The 20196-nt window shown below is 41.8% G+C and overlaps 1 protein-coding gene across 3 annotated transcripts; it reads left to right on the forward strand.

The window, feature by feature from the left end:
• The first annotated feature begins 734 nt into the window (after positions 1-734).
• NFYB (nuclear transcription factor Y subunit beta) lies at positions 735-19477 on the forward strand. Of its 3 annotated transcripts, none has more exons than XM_030462146.1 (7): positions 735-857; positions 9806-9899; positions 10393-10523; positions 12302-12499; positions 14541-14622; positions 17467-17546; positions 17727-19477. In XM_030462146.1, exons 2-7 carry the CDS (start codon positions 9806-9808, stop codon positions 17757-17759), a joined length of 618 nt encoding a protein of 205 aa, XP_030318006.1. In that variant the 5' UTR covers positions 735-857; the 3' UTR covers positions 17760-19477. The 3 variants fall into 3 exon arrangements, with proteins under 3 accessions (XP_030318006.1, XP_030317997.1, XP_030318011.1); XM_030462137.1 differs by lacking the exon at positions 735-857 and adding an exon at positions 8075-8211; XM_030462151.1 differs by lacking the exon at positions 735-857 and adding an exon at positions 8321-8557.
• The last annotated feature ends 719 nt before the right edge of the window (positions 19478-20196 follow it).

The following is a 20196-nucleotide window of genomic DNA, read 5'->3' on the forward strand; positions in this document are numbered from 1 at the left end:
TGTAGAGAAAAGAGGCAACACGCAAGTGCAGATCCTCTCACACAAGGTCTTCTTCTACCAAAAGGTTTGTTGGGACCTCGGTGCCATGGTCCACCTTCCTCCCTTATGGACCTTCTTTTCTTCATCAGCCTCTTCTTTCTGTGTCTGTGTGAGACCTGGGAAGCCAGACGAAGTCTCTGGGAGATGTGATGCGCTTCCCTCTCAGCCGATGAGCACAGACGCAGGTGTAGGACAGCTGAGGAACCTCTCGACCTCTCTCTCCAAAATCGATGCCTGCTCTCCCGCAGCAGCCCCCAGCCGCTGAGGTGCCGGGGACCAAAGCAGACGGACACAGCCTGGAAGGCCACACTCTCTCCCTTGTTCCCCACCTCCCAGGCTTTCCTTTACCGCAGCCCCAGGATAAAGCTGCGCCCGGGTCAGCGACCCCACCACACACACCCCAGGGGCAGACGGAGCCCTTTTCGCCGAGGTCACGCCGAAGAACCTGCTGCAGGCGCACCCCGAGGAGCAGCTTCACCTCAGCCCAGACGCGGGGCCCCCTTTGCTCCTCAGGGGGCAGAAGAGGTGGCCTCAGAGACCCACACACACCTCCCAAGCCGGGCGCGTAAAAAGCAGGCGGGCCGGGCCGGGCCGGACCGGACTGGGTCAGGCCGGGCGAGAGAGGGAGGGTAGGAAGATAGGAGGGAGGGAGCGCGCTGGAGGGAAGAGCCGGCGCGCGTGGCGGGGAGGCGGCGCGGAGGGAGGGCAGGCCGGCTGCGGGAAGCGGGGCTCCGCGCTGGGACTGGTTCCTTCGCAGCCATTTTCTGTCCAACCAAACAGCCGATTTGCGGAGGGAGCCAACCAGGGCCGCACTGGAGGTTTGTGCCTGGCTCCGGCCAATGATTGGTAACCGGTTCCACTGCAGGCTCGAATGAAATGTCCGTCTCCCTCCCCGGGCCCCGGCGCTGCCGCCGCGCCGCTGCCACGGGGACCAGGAAGTGGGGGGCGGCGGCGGTGGTGGCGGTGGCTGCGGCTGCAGCCCCCGGGCCCCGCCACCGGCCGTTTGCTTCTTTGTGCGACCGGAGGCGCGGGGGCCGTGCGGCCGGGAGAGGGGAGCGAGCGGGCGGGTGGGCGGCGATGCGGGCGGGGTGGCGGTAGAGGGTGGCCTTGGCAGAGGTGGCGAAGCGGCTGCCCCCGCCGGGGTCCCCGTCTCTCGGCGGGATCGGGAGCGACGAAGTGCCCCCCCCCCCCTCCCCTCAACCCCCTCCCTTCCGCCCCATTCCCGCTCCGGCTCCATTTTGTGTCGTAGGCGGGGGAGGGTAGGAGGCAGGGACGGGAGAGTAGTTGCCCCGCGGCCGTGTCCGCCGCGGTCGTCGGTGCGCGGTCAGGCTGGGTGCCCGGCACCCTTCGCCACTTGCTGAGGTGGCCGTGAGGGACCCGCGGGACGCAGAGCCGCTCGCCCTGCCGGCATGGGGGTCGCCGAGGGCTGCCGATTTCCCTCCCCGCCCGCCCGCCGCGCTCCGTCTGCCCCTGGGCCCCTCTTCCCGGCGGCGGCATGGCGGGCGAGGGGGAGCAGCAGCTTTGTGGCGGCCGCGCCTCGCTGTGTGCGGGCGGGCGGAGGGGGCTTCGCTCTCTTGTTTTTGCCCGACCATCGCCGCAGCCCGCTGAGCCCCCTCCCCTCGGGAACCAGGAGCCGGGGCCCCGCCGCCCCTACGGCCGCTCAATGGGCCGGAAGGCGGGCAAGCGGGACGAGAGCGGTCCGGGTTCCCGGCAGCCGCCGTTGTTGTTGCCGGGAACGAAATTTTTCCTTGAAGGTCTGGCGGTGGTTTGTAGGGATCGGGAGCGTAGGGAGAGGTCCCCGGGAGGTGGTGAGAGTAGCCCGGTGACCGTGCGGGCATCCCGGTGCTGGCACGGCGCCTCGGGAAGGGGTTATCTGGCGGTGGTCTGCGGGAGGGCTGCGGCTGAAAGCCGTCAGCCAGCGGGCAGGGAGCGGTGTGCGGCCACCCCTCCCCATAGGTACGGGAGGCTGCCCTCTTCTTCACGGAAATCTCAACCAAGGTGATTAACAATAAAGTTGGTAAATAACTGGGGACGGAGTTGTTCGGCTTGGAAACAAGGGATCGCAATAGAAGAGAGAGTTATCGGGCGGATAAATGATAGGTAGAAGAAAGACGCCAAAGCACTTTGAGGTTATTTGTGTAGTTAGGAAGGTTTCGCCCTCCCGTCCCTGTGCTGCCTGCCATTGCATCACTGAAGGGCATGAAATCAGGAAGCGAGATCGATCGGCTGGCACAGCCGAGCAGCATCGGCAGCTTATCCCTAACACACATGGCAGGGAGGAGAGAGCAGGGATTGTAATTCTCAAGGTACATACCACTGTCGTGTGGTCAGCAAGCGTTCTCGGGCATACCTGTATGTGCCGACCTCTGCTCCCTCCAGAAATTACGTAGTTGGTGATCTCGAAGGGTTCATTTAGTTTATTTACAAGCAATCATATTGGATCCAATTTCCAATCATGTTGGAAAGTAAAGTAATTGTGTTCTAGTAGTGTTTCTGCATCTGTTAGGGTACACAGATTAAAGAAACCTGCCTACATCCCATTTTTAGTCTAATATTGCAAGCAATAGAAAATCAAGCAACTTTACCACTTTCCTTGAGCCTTAACAAAAAAGGCAGTTCTGCAGAGAGCTGTCATGTAAAAGCTACCCAGTGGACTTGGATGGCTTTTGAGAAGGCAAAATAACTGATAACAATGACCTGAACCTTTCTAGGCATTGATGCACATAGGCATCTGGATTTCAGCCTTAAGTGGGCTCCTTTATATGTAGTGATCTTTGCCTGGATTGCTGATAGATTTATTGTGAATGAAGAAAAAAAAAAACAACACCGAAAATAAACTAAAATTGCAGCTTTCTCATAAGAAAATCAGGCAAAGTCGTGCAAAGCAAAACTGAAGGAGCCTCTTAGGGTATTATTCATCGCTGGCTTTAATTGGCTTGGAGGAATGGAGAAATGGTGTTTATGCATAATCATTAGCACAGCATTCCTAAACAATAAGCTTAGTGATTACTGGTTTTTTTCTTTGCCTATGTGGCCTATGGCATGACAGTTAAAACATTAAGGGAGGGTGCATCTGTAATTCTCTGGGAGACCCAAGATGGCTTAATCTGAGTCATTATTTATGAGGTCTTTGTGAGCTGCTTGTGAGTTGCTCTGCATTGAGTGGATTATGAGAAATGGTCTTGGCTGCTAGCATTTACAGCTATGAAATTATATTTGAAAGAAGTCAAGAATACTGAACATTACTCTTTAGACTGTAAACATCCACTCGAAGTTTAATAATAGATATTTGTGTACAGAAATTGAGTGAAAGAGATCTGAAATGTTAAATAATATGAAACTTCTAAAGCCAGATACATTCCTTTGTCAACATTTTAAAAAGGCTTGCAAAAGTCTTCCTTTAGTGCTTTCAAATGCAAATCTCTAATGTCACTTCACCTTAAAATTTTAGGTTAGAAAGAAGCATGACTTATCAGTGCTGAGTTTTGCAGTAGTACCTTAGAGAAACATGGTGTTTGGAAATTGTTATTTTAGTGGCAGGATGCTTGTGAAATAACAGCAAAACACGGGCTCTATCTATACATATACTAAACAGTGTGTGTAAATAACATCGGTAGAATAAAAGGAAGTGTCATCAAATTTGGTAATTTTTTCTGGAAATACTTGCCTGGTCTGAACTAGCGTTAAAAACCTGGTGCTTGAGAGGAATAAGCTTCTAGGCACACTTGACTTACCACCACAATGAAGGAAAATCATAAGTAACTTTTAAAAACTTCCAAAAGAAAAAGGCAGGATTTGTGGATTGTTTTTTTAATAAACATATTATTAAAAAAAAAAAAAAAAAGGTAGAAAAGCAGAAAAACTTAATATGGAAAGGTGGTAGGGGGCTTTCAGTCAGTGCTGTAGAAGGAAGGAGATGCTGATACAGTTTAGCACTGCTGCTGACTTCCAGCTCTGCAAAAGCAACAAAACTGCCTGTGATCCTCTGCTCATCTCTTTCCTTCCCCCCCCTTCCAGATTCTTTCTTTTATTGCCAAAACAGAAAGCATGGAAAGTGGGTTTCTCCTGCTTGCTTCATATCTCTGGTCCACTCCTACCTGGTGTAAGAATGTATGCATTGGTAGTCAGCCCATATATCTGGCAGCTAACCATGCTTGTGAGGAGCAAGCATATACTCTAGCACAGCTAGATCCATGTGGAAGGGACTTGTGGCTGATGAACATGAGGGCTCATGTAAGATGAGCCATAAAGTTTAATAATGTGGGCAGGTGGAGGCAGAAGGGTGAGAAGGTCCTGTCTGGATTCCATAAGGGAAAGGGCTCCTCTCTGTGGTCCAGGGGTAGGAGCCTGGTATAGTCCAGATGCTGACAAGCCTTAGTGATGCTGTCAGGTCTCTCAGCATCGGTTTCCCTCTCCTAATGTTATTCTGCTGTGGGGGAAACAACTGTATGTGAGAAATTAGAGGCATCTAAGATGGGGAGAGACAGTGCAGCATCTGTTTGTATTCTAGACACATGCTAAGGGATTTTAGCTTTACATTTTTTTAGACCTGCTGGAATGATGTCCCGTGAATGTGTTTTCCAGTTGCTGTTTCTTGCTGCAGGAGGCTCTGCTTTGCTGCCAGATGAGAATTCAGTAGGAAATCAGATTCCCCAGAAGTCACTGAAAAATCAAAGGAACTGAAAATTTTATTTTTAATTAAAATAATAGATTTCTGTGTTCCTTTGTAGGAACAGCAAGTGAGGTGCAGAAAACTCAAATAAAACTTTATCTCTGCTGCTATGTACTGCTTTAGAGCTTTACATTTCCTGTGATAAGGGATGGTGAGAAATTAGTCAGTAATGACTGGTGTGTTTATTAACCACAGCTTTAATTACCATTTCTTTCCTGCTTCTGTGGCAAGGACAAATGCATGGAAAGTGTACCAAGTGATTCTGTTCACTGCATTTAATTTTCTGCTGTTGCTCTTGTGGGGTAGCAATTTCAGGAGACAGGGTGGATAAATACCACGTGAAGTACTTAAATCACCAGAGACCCTTGGCTTCCCCTAAAGGGACCAGTTTGGTAAATCATTGTCAGATAAACTTTCCATTCTGAAGACAAAATCTTGTTTTCTTTGACTGTTTTTGCCTTTCATACTGATCTAAGTTTTAGAGCCATCTTCCACTCAGTGCTAAGAAGTCTGGGCATGCATTCTTTATAGTTACCATTTAGGAGGGCGACTGATACTGCACTCTTTAAGATTAAACAGGATGCAAGATTTACTTTGAGATTAACAGGTTTTATTAATTAGTATAGATGTATTCTAGGAATAGTCTTGAGCTTTGGGCAGCTGACAGAAGTATGTTTTTTTTAAGCATCCTCCAGAAAATTTTGTACCAGATGTCAGTGTAGCCCTGCATGTTCTTCACTTGCATTTTAGCACTGAGGTTTTCTTTGAAGCCCTTGGTCTGAAATGTTTCTCTTTTCATCTATTTCTCAGGTTAATTTATCCGGATTCATTAATTTGTATGTTCCTAGTAATACTCTTTCTCATTAGAGATAAAGAAAACCAAAACAAAACACCACCACCAGAAAACTTGGTGATGCTGCTCAGTACTTGGATGTTTTTTGGAGTGTGTCACTGAGTATTTGGGTTGAGTGTCCTGTATTTACTGGTGCTCTCTCTCGCATTGTTGATAAAAATCAGATGATGCTGTGGTCACTTTAGGGTCTGAGATGTCACTTCTTACACGCTTAGCTTTCAGTCTTGATTCAGTCACTGTGTGTGCATGAAGGAGCTTCAGTAGCTTCCTAGTGCTGAAGGCCAAGGGTAAATTACAACATGCAGTAAGTGCTCTCTGCAGATGTGTTGAATACATGCTGCTTCCAACATGTTGGAAGCCTCATCATGAGATTTGGTAGCCTCACAAGTACAGGAGATAAGGACTTGTATTACGAGCCTTTGCAATGTCTGCATGCTGAAACCGCAATGCCAGGTGGGATATATAGGTTCTGTTCTTTAAAGAAGAAAGATGTAACAGCTCCAGGAGGTAAAGCTGGGTCTGAGAGGAAAATTTTTCCCTTTCTGGACTGTTTAGGATTTGATCTTACAGGATTCTGTCTGCCCATGAAACTTAGCATCTTCCATACAAAATGTATCTCTTGTACTAAATGTGCCAGTTTAAGAACTGTTGTCCCATACATAGTCTCCTGATGATGGCAGTTTCTATGGGCAGGCTGTTGTTTCTGTGGTATGTTGGGACTGTTTTTTTTATTTTGTGGGGTGTTTTTTTGGTTTTTGTTTTTTAAGAGGAAGGAATAATTAGCAACAGTGTATTGAGATCCCTGTTTTCTCATTTTCTGAGCATTGTGTTGTGTATATTACAGACCTTGTGCTGAGCTGATGATCATATATATGATGATTGACTTGTTTTTGAACATCTGAAATAAAAGCCACTACACTTGCATGTGTAACTTTGTTCATTATGATGCCACATTTTTCACCAGGCTTAAATACTAGTAGAGGGTCTAGATGGTATATTAATTACAGTTGCTATATTCGGATGCTTAGACCTAGACTTTATTAAATGACAAAATCTGACTGAAATTCTGCTATTGAATTTATTGGGATGGAGGTGGTGGGTAGAGACACAGCTTTTTTTCTTGCCACAAGGCCAGCCAAGCAGTGGAAGAGGCACCCAGAGGATCTGGGCAGGATCTGTGGTGGTCTTCAAAATGTAGCTGGATAAAGCCCTGAGTGACCTGCTCTGATCTTGGAGTGGATCCTGCTATGAGCAGGAGTTGGACCACAGACCTCCTGAGGCCCCTTCCAACCTGAATTATCCAGTGATCCTGGATTAGGACCTGGTTATGCTAAGTGTTATGCAGAAGGGTGTTACTCTAATACTCTGTCCCAAGGTCATCCTGGCAGCTAAAAATCTTTCTTAAAGTAATACCCACAGAATTAATTTCAGCTGTCAGTGCCTGCTTTCTTTATATGAGACAGATCTGCCTTTTTCTTTTGGAAGCCTTTTCCTCTCAGTTTTGCTAATAGCTATTTTAGATTCATAATGTTGACAAGATCGCGTTCAAATTCTAATTGTGAAATAGTACATACTTTAAGTAGATACTGAAATGCACACACAGAAAAGAATAAAAGCAAAGATTACCGGGAGGACGCCTTAGTCTGATGTGGCCAAAACTGTCTACAGATGCAGCAGATGTTTAAAAGAGATTCAAGCAGTAATCTTTTGAAGGTGATCTGGGCTAATGCAAACAAGATGGTTTCTTAAGTACTACTGGGTCTTGGCAATAAAGATTCAGCTAGGGTAACCTGCAAGACAGGTGAAGAGAAACAGCTGAATTAACACATGGCTGCAGAAATATGAATAATACTGCAAGCCTCAAAGAAGGAAACGTTTTAGGAGATAGGTTTCATGTAAGTGAAAAAAGGAAAGACATCAAGCATTTAAAATAGAACAGGGTCTGAGTTTGTGGAGACCCTGATTCCGACTTAAATTGTATTAGGCTGAAAGTGAGAACAAGATTGCCAGAAAATCCTGACGTAATTTCGGAGGTAGTTTGTCAGATTTACCAGACTGCAGAACATCAATTGATTCAAATTCAAGTAAGACACAGTTCTCTTGGTCACGGGTGCTGTCAGTTTTGATGATGTTGATGTGCTAGGTGGTGATATCCTTGCGTTGTCATTACAGCGAGCTGAGTAAGCAAACTGCAGGCCCTTTGGAAAACTGAAAAGTTAAATCTCCCAACAAGGAGTGCAAAACGCAGACAGAGTGAATTTGTGTGAGAGTTGGAACATGGGAGGCTAATGTTTAAAACACTACCCTTCCTTTGGGCAGAGCTGCTGTGTAAGAAGTGAAAGTGTTTTACAGAAGCCCATCAAAGGGGACCAGAAGTACTAAAAAAAAAAAAAAAAAAAAGAAGCAGCGTGCGTAATATTCTGTACAATGAAGAGGAAAAGTTGTTTTTTTTCTCTCTGAAACGGTTCCTGAGGCTAATTCCAGCTGTTTGCAGCCTTGACTTGAATGCGAGCGGTGCTCAGGTTACACGGGCATCTGTAGCCAAGCCTAGCACCGGATGTTGCCTAAAAGTTTGAAAGCCAAACCCAGCCCTCTGACCACAGCCGAAGTGCAGATTAGAGAGAGGTTAAATTGCTCATATTTCTGGGTAGGTATAAAAATAGCGTAAGATTGCTTCTCTCTCTCTCTCTCTCCTTCTCCCACTTCAGGCTGATGGCTCTGGAAGGAAGGGAGGGAGCTGCGTGGTCTCACCGGCAGTGACAACGCGACCCTTTGGGTCAGAGGTTTTTTTCCAAAGACTCAGCTGGTGTCGGTCAGCGAGCGAATCGAGCTGGGTTCTCCCTCCCTTGGGGCTGTGTGTGTATCTTGTCAGGAAAGATACGGCTGCTGGGGTCAGGAACAGCTGGGGTGGGAAGGATGGGAAGTGCTGTTCCAGAGAAGTAACTGCATGAAGAGTAGAAGGGGAATGGGAGAGCTAATTATCTAGCAAACAGGTAATTAAGCAAATGTTAACAGAGGTGTTTGATGTTACAGATAGTCAGGAAGATTTGGGGTGAAGGTGAATCTGGTGCTGTACATCTAAACGTGTTCAAAAATACCTTTGGATTTGTGAGCCAATATGAAAGAGTTTGCATGTGCAAGCCCCTTCTCCCTCCAAAATTTCTTTGATGTTTCCTCTTCAATAGAAGTGTTACTAAAGCATGTGACTGCAAAAATACTACTTCACCAAAACCCAAAAACAAAAAAAAACCAACAACAACCCAAAAGTTGTGAAAGCATGGAAGCTAAATGTTCTGCAAAAGTTTATTTTTAATATACTAATTTTCAAGATACTTGCAACTGGAAAAACCACCAAAGTTGTCCAAGATTGTGAGACTTTATTTCAAACTTCTATGTGGCACTACTAACAAAGCCCCTTTGAAAGTGGAACTGTTTTCTGCCATAACTTGAAATGAGTCTAAGCTTCATACTGTGCACCCGATGATAATGGTTAAGGAAATTCATTATTCCTGTAAAAAGGCAAAATGTAAAATGGTAACATGGTTACCATGGTAAAATGGTTTCAGGGGCTGAAGCATTTGATGCCACAAGAATGCATGGAGATTTGCCTCTTGTGTGTAGTGGCAAAATAATGGATGCAAAAGGCAGTGAGCAGTGTGTTGGGTTGCTGTTTACCTGTGACAAGTCCTCACTGAAGAGATGTGAACTTCCAAGAGTTGTGCAAGGTGTGTTAACCACATCAGAATGATCTGAGGGCAGGTGAAGGGAGAGAAGAGTGGTGGGACAGAAGTTCCACTAGGAGTGACTGATGCCTTCAGGAGGATAAGGATGCAGGGCTGGTCCTGAGGGCCTGCTAGGAAAAGTTTGTCAGGGGGCTGACAAAAGATGTTTAGGTGGAGGATAACAGTGAGTGAAGGATGCACTTTGTGTAACAATTGTAGGTATTGTGTTTCGTCAACTGGCATTAGGTTTTGAGGTTTATTTAGAGATGCTTTTTACCTGTTCTGATGAGACTTGAGGCAAGGATGCAGAGTTGTTAGATATGTGCTGTGTGAACCAAATGTGGCTCTGGTTGTATTTTTGTGGAAGCTTCACAAGCGTTTCACTACGGACCTCAAATGGTAAAATATTTATGCTTTGTATAAATTTGTGTAAGTTGATTAAAATTCTGTTTTTCAGCAATAGGTGTACTTGCAGTATTAAAAAAACATACCTAAAAGGTTTCATTCTTTTGGTTGTAGATGGATGGTGATAGCTCCACAACAGATGCTTCTCAGTTAGGAATTGCTGGAGATTACATTGGTGGCAGTCACTATGTGATACAGCCTCACGATGGTAAGAAATGTAACAGTAAATATTGCCATTTCTCTGTGTGTCTGTATGTATTTCCTTCCAGTGCTTGTATAGTTCTCTGCTGTCTTCTGTCAAGCTAAGAATTTGCAATTGTTTGTATCCATAATGCCTCAATGTACAAAGCTTTTTTTCTGTATTCTGAAGGTGGAGGTTGGATTTTTCAGTGTTGACATTGAGGCCCTTCAGGGTAATGACAAAAAAATGGATGTTCTAGGAAACGATTTTTGTGTTGACATGACATTGAAGTGTTTGCTGTGCAGCAGCCTCATACAATTCTTTTACATAGTATGATAAAGATGATATCAAGCATCCATAAAGGTAACCTGATGTCACATCTCTTTTAAAAATTGTTTCTCCAGTGTTAATACAGTGCTCTCAAAGGTCTTCATCCTTCAGCATAAGATTTTGAATTGATTTAATTGTTGCCTGCTGTCTATAAAATACAATTTCTGTTAACTTTTCCGTATTTCATTAGACACAGAGGACAGTATGAATGATCATGAAGATACAAATGGATCAAAAGAGAGTTTTAGAGAACAAGATATATACCTTCCAATTGCAAATGTATCAAGGATAATGAAAAATGCCATACCACAGACTGGAAAGGTAATTCCCTTATCTGGTAAAGCGAGTGTGTTAATGAGTTTTATTCCTTCCTTGAGTGAACCTGAACCGGTTGAACAATATGTTTTTCCAAAAGATCCTGGTTTATTGGAGAAAAATCTAAAACAGAAGAAAATCTGAGCAGAAATTGTTTGATATAAAGTCCATTTTTCTTAGGTTTCTGAAAACTTTTGGTAACTATTGTAATTAGAGTGCACAACAGTGCTCATCACAGGGCTTTCAAGAGCTCCAAAATTTTTGTACCAAGTCAGACTTGGTGATAATCCTGTATCAGTAAGAATGTTTTCTGTGCAACTCTTGTATGAAATTTAATTTGATTTTATTGACGTGAATAAGATTTGGAGTAACTGAACCATTTTATATGAAATAAAAATCCAGTCCTCATTGTGAAGCAAAGAGAATGGTCTGTCTTCCGTTGCCCAAATCTGTACGTATCCACGTGCCTTTCACCATGTGGTAAAGATATTGCCAGATATAGAAAGATTTCATTAATTTCTTCTAAAAATAAACTTTCTGATCCATTCTGCTTAGCTGGTGATTGTATAAGCATTTGGCAGTTCTACCTGCTTATCTTAAACCTTTATAGGGCTCCTATTACTTGCTGTTTCTCTGTTGTATTCCAATACAGTTCCTACCCCAGTAACATTTCCTCTAACTAGAGATGATTTACTTTTTTCTCTTTTTTTCTTTTTTTCTTTTTTTTTTTTTTTTGAGATCACTCTAAATAGAAGCAAGTCATAATTTACTTGCATCTGCTTTTACTTTCATAGTGTTCAGGGCTTTTAAGAGATCTGGGTGTTACATTTATATCTTTGCTGTGAAAAATTCCTCACTAGTCCATATTGTCATAAATTTTAAGTGATCAAGATGAGATTTTTCTCAAGAATTTAGCATATGGGATGTCAAGCCATCTTGAAAAACCAGGGAGGTTTTTGTGAAAAACTGCAAGGGAAGCTGCTGGCTGATGAGTACTTCTGAAAATCTCGCCCTATTTGTCTGAAATATCAGAGGAACTGCTGAAGTTTCTACGTACAGTTACTGCTTTTTTTTTTTTTTAATAGAAACAGGTTTTTCTCATGTGAAAAGTAAGAATCTTAATTATTACAATCTTTCAGTTGTCTCCTGCCAGCTGCTTAAATAACAATGATTACTGCTTGCTGTTGTTTTAAGTCAGGTAAATTACTTTTGTCCACCTGAAAACTGTAATAAAATTTACTTATTCTTGCCAGGGGCTTATGTTTCTTCATTTGGAAAATTTATACCAAAATATTAAAGCACTAGAGAGGCTTGCTGCTAGGCACAGATTCCAGTCCTTGGATCTGGTTAGGATAAAAATACTTGTTATTGCCAAACCTGTGGGAATGAATGTACCACAGTGGGGTTGGAACTGCTGGGTCTACTAAAACAAAGGTAGAAGTGGGCTAAACAGTGTAATGAACAGGTTTAAAGGGAAGATGTAGGTAAGCACCTATATGCATTTATATGTAAAAACTTCTATAGAACAGAGTTATGACTTCAGGAGATCCTGGCAGTTGGCTTTGCTGCTTGAAATATAAAACTTCAGTTAAAATGTTGTAGCTTTGCTTACACAGAGCAGTGATGACATCCAGTGGTTCCCTCACATACAGGTGTTGCCTAAAATGGTATCATCAGATATTGGGATATTTCCTTTATTATTTAAGTGTAAATTTTTTTTGTTTTTTATTTTTTAATATGATTGCATCTTGATTAATCATTTTATGATACTTTTCCCTTGCTAGATTGCTAAGGATGCAAAGGAATGTGTGCAAGAGTGTGTAAGTGAATTCATCAGCTTTATAACGTCGGAAGCAAGTGAGAGGTGTCACCAAGAGAAGAGAAAGACCATCAATGGAGAGGACATTCTCTTTGCCATGTCTACCTTGGGGTTTGATAGCTATGTTGAACCTTTGAAATTGTACCTCCAAAAATTCAGAGAGGTTGGTATATACTTCAGCATTTCCTCATTTATTTAACCTGATTGAGTTTATCCTGAGCTCCCTGTCATTGTAATGGTGTATAATGGCTAAATTGCATGGTATCTCACAGCTATTCTCAAGGGCTAATGTAATGTTTAAAAGCATTCCAGAGGATATCAAGAGAAAAAGGAGTAATGAAGCATTTTGATTAAACTTGCTGATTCAATGTAGTTAAAGCTTTCAACTGAATAAATTCTCTAATATATTGCTAGTAGTAAATCACTCTGCTGTTTAGAGGTGCCTATTAAGAGTACTTAATTTGATCCTTGGGTTCGATCAATAAAATTGTACTAGACTGCATCCTCTGAGGAAGTGGCCTAATGCCTATTGTTTGTCTGGGCTTCAGATCTGCAGAAGAAAAGCTGTTTTTCTCATGTCAGAATAATGATTCACATGGGAGGCTATTTGCTTCCATGTGCTTTTCCTTAAATCTGTTTTTTAGTTTGTCTCTCAGTTTGCTTCATATGCGAAGGTATGTGATCCAAGCAGTTTAATTCATCTCTTCTCTATCAAAGTTGTTTTGGGTGTTTTTTTATTTATCTTTCAGCCATTTAAACTTTTTTGAAAGGAAATTGCTCTGCTTGGGTTTTGTGCTTTGGTCCCCTGTTCTCCTGCCTCCTGTCTGGAGACCAAAGAGAATGTTTGCTTGTTTTTTCACTTTGGTGATCATTTACCTCAGAATACCTGATATAACCAAACAAATTAAAAGTATTTTTATCCAGCGATCTTGTAGTCATGAATGAAGAAATTGTTCAGGATTAAAATTATCTTGGGGGGGAAAAAAAAATCCTTATAGCAAATTAAATGTGGACCCCTTTCTTGGTATGGCTGCCTGGTTTTACTGGTGTGAGTGAAGCCAGTATGTCTGAATTGACACTGCTGTAGATAGAGATGCTCTTCAGATTTCCTTTGTTCTGGAAACCTGTTTTTCAGTTAATGAGATCAGACTTGCTAGTGATATTTATTTTACTGATAGTACTTGAAGTTCCCCCTTCCTAGAAGGTTGTTTGCTGTAGTAACTGAGTAACAGGAGGTGTAATGTAAAAATCGGCATACTACTGTGTGCTATAATTTTCCTGTTCTGTGTAGCAGTTGTATGTGCCATGGAAGTGCTGTATGTGCCTTAATTAAAAATGCAAGTAGTGCCTAAATAGTTTCAGCACTTCTGGAGAAGTCTGAATTAGGTGTGTGCTACTGTGCTAATGAAATTCTGAAGTGACCATTTTTGCAGATACAAATGCTGTGGTGGCAGAGTAAGGAGACCGAGCTTTAATTGGATGGATAGGTTGGGCGGTTTTGTTCACCAGTTTTAAGCCTCCATTCCAGTTAGTTCTGTCTTCAGGGTACCATATGTAGTGAAGTATTTCTATTTTGTAGCATACCAGTCTGCACTGAACAGTTGCAAAGAATACTTTTTATACTTATATTGTTTTCTTAGCTGTTCTTAGGTAATAGCATCAGACTTCATACTTGTAAAACTGCATGCAGATAATTAGGAGTCTTGGCTTTCTATGCTGATATCCTTTCTGGCTCTAGTCCTTGAAGTGGGAAAAGAAATCCAGTATCTTGATTTTAAATGTCAACCCGTTGTTGTATATTGATGGCACTTGTGTGTGGTTGGTAAGCAAATCTGTCACATTTGCAGTGGTTCTGAGATTCTGTGATTTGTTGTAAATGCTCTTAGCTGCTCCTTCTGGATTACTGCAGATCTTTGACTTTCTGCACAAGATGAAAGTCTTAAAACTACACGATATTAGTTTGCAGAGCTTTTGTTTCTGAGGAGCATAGCTAAGATGGAAACCACCCATCATGTATTCTTGTGCTATGCACATTCTTAAATCTCATAAGGTTTTATAGATCTTTGGATTTCAAACTGCAGCTGCTGCAACAGCAAGTCCCAACTTCTGCAAGTCCCAAACCAGGGCTAGAGCTCCTTGGGTCTTGAAAGAATCTCAAGCCAACTATAACACAAATTCTTTCTTCTTCCCACCCCTCTCTCTAGGCAATGAAAGGAGAAAAGGGAATTGGGGGAACAGTTACAACTGGAGATGGTCTAAGTGAGGAGCTCACAGAGGAAGCATTCAGTAAGTAATACTTCTTAACTTACCCAATTATTATTGTGGCTTTTCTAAAAACAGCACTTCCTTTAGACATCAGAATTCTCACTTGAGGACTACATCCTGGACTGGCCACGTGCTACACCTCTGATCCACTGAGATTCTCATTTGAAATGTCTGGAGGATAACCTGTGCTCACATAAACTCCTCCCAGTCAGTAGAATTTCTGGTCAGGATGAACAAATGATGACACTCTAGTAGTAGCTAATGTCAATAGTGGAAGATTTCAAAATGCATACATTAGTGCCAGTATTTTTTCTCTACACTTAAATACAGATTGGAATGAAAAGAGCAAACTTTTTTGGTTGGTTGGTTGGTTTTTTTGGTTTTTTGTTTTGTTTTTGTTTTGTTTTTTGTTTTTTTTTTTCCCCCAGTAGCTACATATTTAGGCCACATTCCTTCTACTTGCAAGACTGTGGGGAAAAAGTAAAATAAACTCCACTTGATGACTTGAGGAGCTCGTCCTTGAGAAATGAGCCAGAGAAGAACCTCATCTTTGTATAATTCTAAAACATTTAGTATTATATTCAAAAGAACGCACAGATTCACAACTAAAAGGTGTAGGGCAAGGAGTATGATATGCATTCATTGTAGTTTTTCTTCCTTATACTGTGAATTAAAGTCTGACACTTGCTGGGACTTAAAGTTGGTTTTGTTGATGCTGGATTTTTTATATGTAGTCTTTACTTGGCTTTTAAATTTTATGGGCTGGTAACCTTGAAGTTACAAGATGCAAGAATAACTAGGAGGAGCAGTTCTAGATATATCATACAGGCAAGATGTAGTTCTTCAAGTATCTGATAAATCTTCCGTTTTAGAATCATTGGTAAACTAGTGAAAATTCAAAGCCTGAGGACTGAATTTGTCCTTTTCAAGGTCTGAAGCACACTTGGCTCCCAGTATGATAACTTCGGCTATAAAAACAGTACAGACGTTTTGGATCTCTCTCAGTTTTGGAAGATAAGCTCATAAAACTGTCTGGAAATTAAGAATCTACACCTAAATATTGCAGGGGACTTACAGAAAGCTTTATTTCTTTTTTAATATGACTTAATTTTACAAATAAAGATTAGGCTATGCAAATAGTGAACTTACTAATACCTAGTCATAGGTAGTAGCTCTGTTGGTTCAGAAGTATTAAGACCCTAGCACAATTGTAGGCCCAACTTCTTTATCTTGGGTATGTTGCTAATGGTTGCTGGATTGCAGTTGTTGGGAATCTGTCTGGCTTGGAAGTTTGTTGAAACAATATGTAGAAATTGTTCTAAAAGCATTATTTTGTAAATATGCTGATTTGCACTTCAGGCAATTAAGCTACAGCTCAAGAGCTGAGGGAAAACATAGTTAAAAACTTCTCATCGTGTCTAAATCCAGTATCATGTTTTGTTTGGGAAAAGAGACAAATTCATGAAAAGTTTCTCCTCTGGGATTCTCATGTCCCACTTAGCCTGAGCACAATGCCCACCCGAAAATGGAAACCAGAAAAAAGGGAATCCCCTCACATTTGTAGATCCTCTGTCCCTTCTCCAAGAAAATATCAAGTCTTGGCAGGATGCAAAGGAGATGCTGCAGTAATAGAAGGAGGACAAGCAAAACTCTCTAAAACAACTGTCAAGTGCTGGGGGAATTTCTCTCCGTAGGAGCAGCTGCTGAGCTATTCAGAGTGATGGGCTCACTGCAGGAGTGGCCGTGCTACTGTGGCACAGCCCTGGGCTCTTTGGCTTAGCCTAACACCAGGGTCAGAAGCTTGGCATTCAACTGTGTTTGGATGTGGAGCGTGAACAAAGAAGTGCAACAAAATTTTGGACCTGTCAGAGCCACTTCTCACAGTGACCTTGATGCATTTTTAACTTGCAACTTGAGTATTTTAAAGTTACTACAAAAAAAAAGGGGGGGAAAACCAACCTAAACCCAACCAAGCTTCAGCGTTCAGATGAAAGATGCTAGGATTTTACTGCTTTTTGAGAACTTTTGTGGGCTATCCTCTTGTTTATACATAGTAATAGACATGCTTCAGAGAGAAAAATCCCCATTGTTTTCCTCCTAGCAGAGAATATCCTGCTACAATACCTTAGCTTACAACTCAAGAGTTTTGTAACAGTTATAACCTGAATGTTGCAGAGCTCAACCTACATGTTACTGTAAAGGTTCCTCTTCCAGCATCACTCCCTGGTTTCCTCTCCAAGTCTCAGAAGTACTTTTCTTGGCCAGTTCTCTATGAAATTCATAGCTCTTGTGTGTATCCCAAAGGGCACACTGAAATCATCCAGTGTCACATCAGGGTCTGGCAGTACCTTTTTTTGTCATTGCCTGTCTCTCTTCATCTCTGCCACCTTCCTTGGGGCTTCCCCATTATGGAGTTCCTGATGGATCCTGTTTTACTAAGCAGTGCACCCTTTTAGTTGACTTCTTCAAGCAGATGTATGCTGAAGCACTAACCTTATGTCTAAACAGAACAAATGGTGAATGCTCCAGGTTTCTGGGGATATTGAGTGCTGGAGATTTCTTTTTCAGTGGTCCATTCACCACTGTACAGCTGTGTGTGTTCTGCTTCAGATATATAGATGGGGGAAGAACAAGGTGCAGGTACTCCTGATGCAAAATTAAGTTCAATTTTTGTTTCTGAAGTATTTCTTAATGGGAATAAACTTGTTACAAGTTTGTCTGTAGGCAGGGTCAGAAGAAGAATGGCTTCCTAGGCCTGGAGTGGACCACACTTATAGGTTGTTTAATGGTGATAGGCACATCAAACAAGGGTCTGTGTGTCCTGCAGTTCTCACCTAACTTTCTTAAAATGCTCTTTTCTTTCAGCTAACCAGTTGCCAGCAGGCTTAATAACTACAGACGGCCAACAGCAGAACGTTATGGTCTACACAACATCATATCAGCAGGTACTGTAACCCATCCCCTGCTCTCCCTTTTGCTGCTAAAATTCAAGTGCCACTTCAGCTGAAAGATGCAAATGAATGTGGTGGCTGTCTTGCCACCACTGTGACAACTGAAGGCTGCTAGCAGCAATGTTTTTTCAGAAAAGATGCATTTGAATGTGAGTTTGCATTTTCTTTCTCTAGCTCTCTGGTGTTCAACAAATTCAGTTCTCATGATTTGAAGAAAACTTTGGATCTGGGAACACAAGACAGAAAAGCTGTACAACTCTAATGAAGAGGCAGTTTTAATGACTGGTGAAGAGATTTATCTCTTTGTATATTAAATAGCTGTAATGTAGCTACCTGAAGCTTGACTAATTGAGGTGTGAGTTCTGACTCAAATCTTTTTCATGATGATTTTAAAAAAAATAATTGGATTTTAAAGGTATTAAAGTATTTTTGTTTTGTACAAGAGTTTGTTGCTCTGTATAACTCCTGTATGCATTGTATATTGCAATTTATTACTGTCAGAGATTTGTAGACAGTTTCTTATTTTCATATTGAATCATGTTACTTTTGTAATTCAGGTAAACAGCTGGGTTAATTCATGTTTACCCTTTGAATAAAATTGTAAGGGTACAGTTAATTTTTGAATGCAAGTTGCCTTTATTATAAAGATTGAGTTGGTCTTGGTTATGTAACATGTCTTGCATGACAACCTCAACTAACTTTAAATGTCAGCATATTTATTGAGATTTTGAAAAGGGACTTTTTCCTCATGAAACTAGCAGCTGGAAATAATTACTACAACTGTTTTATTTTTTTTTAAATGTAACTTCGGAATTAAACGTTAATCAAAACAAACCAATGCTCTACTACATTTAGGGACTTAGAGCTTATCAGCAGTGTTGATGAAAACACTGTGTGCGATGCAGGTCTTAATTTCTTTTTTTTTTTTTTTTTTCAATTGCATTAACTTTCCTTAGACTGACTTTAATATATTTAAGGTAGACTCTGTGCTACTGAAATAACTCTTCCTTTTTAGGTATGTTTTTTGGAATCCGTAACTTAGAAATTTGAGGGGGGGATGGGGGTGGATTTTATAGTCCTTGTGGTAAAAGATCTCATTTTAACTTTTTACTGAAATGTTTTAAGGTTTCTTGTGAGACTGTGGGAACTCAACTGTGTTAGCAACTTTCTGTGTACGGGCTGCGTGTGTGTGTGTGTGTGTGTGAGTGACTGAAACTTGGAACAAGTGATACAAATCTGAAATGGGAGAGAGACTTCTACTTTTCTGTCTCTTTCCTAGTTTTGCAATAAATTCTACCTAGATAATGTAGTTCTGTATATTTAGTGAGCTGTTCTTAGTAACATTGCCGTTTCTTTAAAAATTGGGTGGGTAATTTTGTTAGATGCAATGTCTTAGCTTGTTAGGATGGGGAGGGGGGTGTTGTAGTAATATATCTTACTCAGACTGAATTTTGGGACCTTTGATATTTTTATTGTTTGCAGTGGACTGAAATGTATAATATTATCTTTTCGTATACCTGTCATTAATTTAAGCAAACCACACCTTGAATCTGTTGCCATATAATTTCTTACAGGTTTTGTTGGGGGTTTTTTGTTTGGTTGTTGTTGTTTTTTTTTTTTTTTTTTTTTTAAAGAATTAACAGTTTAATATTGGGAAAATAGTTTAAACTAAGACATCCCAGAAACCTGAAATAGCCATTTCTTTGTTAAACAATTTTATGTATGTGCAGATCTAACAGTGTTACTTGCAAATCAGCATAATGCTGGCAGAGCCTCTGGAGGCAATCCAATGTATTCTGTGGTGATCTGGGAGGATATTTTGGGTTTTGTGCCAGTCTGACATTCTTCAGAAGCTATGACTGAACAAATGGAGTTTTTTCATTAAATGTACAAATGAATAACACGATCACTACATGAGCCCCTTCTGTTTGTATTCCATTTATTTCAGGCCGTCATACCCTGTTCTTCATCTTCCCAGGTTTGCAATGGAAAAAGCTGTGATCTCAGCTCAGGAGAAGCTAGGAGAGAGTTTGGGCAGTTTGATGTGCAGAAAGGGGGCTGAGGTCACCTGTCACATTTGCTTGAAACCACCTACATTTGTCAGTCTGCTGTCTCTTCTGCTGAGTTTAGGTTAAAGTGTTCCAAGCTTGTCTTTTACACATTATTGTGTGTGCAAAGGAGCTGATGCTGCTTTTTCTTTTTTTTGTTTTTTTTTTCTCATCCCTCACCCTTCTTGAGGTCCAGGGACAAAACTGCATTCAACTTGCTCATTCATTTCCTGAACATACACAGGTAGAAGTAATAGTACAGCACTTTGATCTCTCACTGAAGCCATTCACATTAATAAAGTTTGCAGGGTACTGTAGCTCTAGTAAAGCCAATGTGGTCTGAGGAGATACTTGCCTAGTTAATATTAGTAGCAGCACAACCACTGTGGAGTCTTTATTTTTGTTTAACAACTAATCTGTGTTCTCACCTTTCTGTTTGTAAGTACTTAAAAAGTATCTTAAACCCAAAGCAAGAGTGATCATTCCTGCTGGATCCCATCTGTTTCTGTAAAAGTGCTGTCTGGTTCTCTGAATGTTTTGTTTGAGCAAACATAACCCCAAATGAAGCTTGAGACAGCTGTGGCAGCCTGTGCTAA

The sequence above is a fragment of the Calypte anna genome, chromosome 1 (genome assembly GCF_003957555.1).
Source record: "Calypte anna isolate BGI_N300 chromosome 1, bCalAnn1_v1.p, whole genome shotgun sequence".
NCBI classification, from domain to species: domain Eukaryota; kingdom Metazoa; phylum Chordata; class Aves; order Apodiformes; family Trochilidae; genus Calypte; species Calypte anna.

Bases quoted from the DNA above. Each gene is read 5' to 3' on its own strand.
- NFYB (XM_030462137.1), top strand. From the start codon at position 8,122: ATGTTGCCTAAAAGTTTGAAAGCCAAACCCAGCCCTCTGACCACAGCC. The intron at 8,212-9,805 runs GTAGGTATAAAA...TTTTGGTTGTAG, and splicing joins TAAATTGCTCATATTTCTGG to ATGGATGGTGATAGCTCCAC. The intron at 9,900-10,392 runs GTAAGAAATGTA...GTATTTCATTAG, and splicing joins TGTGATACAGCCTCACGATG to ACACAGAGGACAGTATGAAT.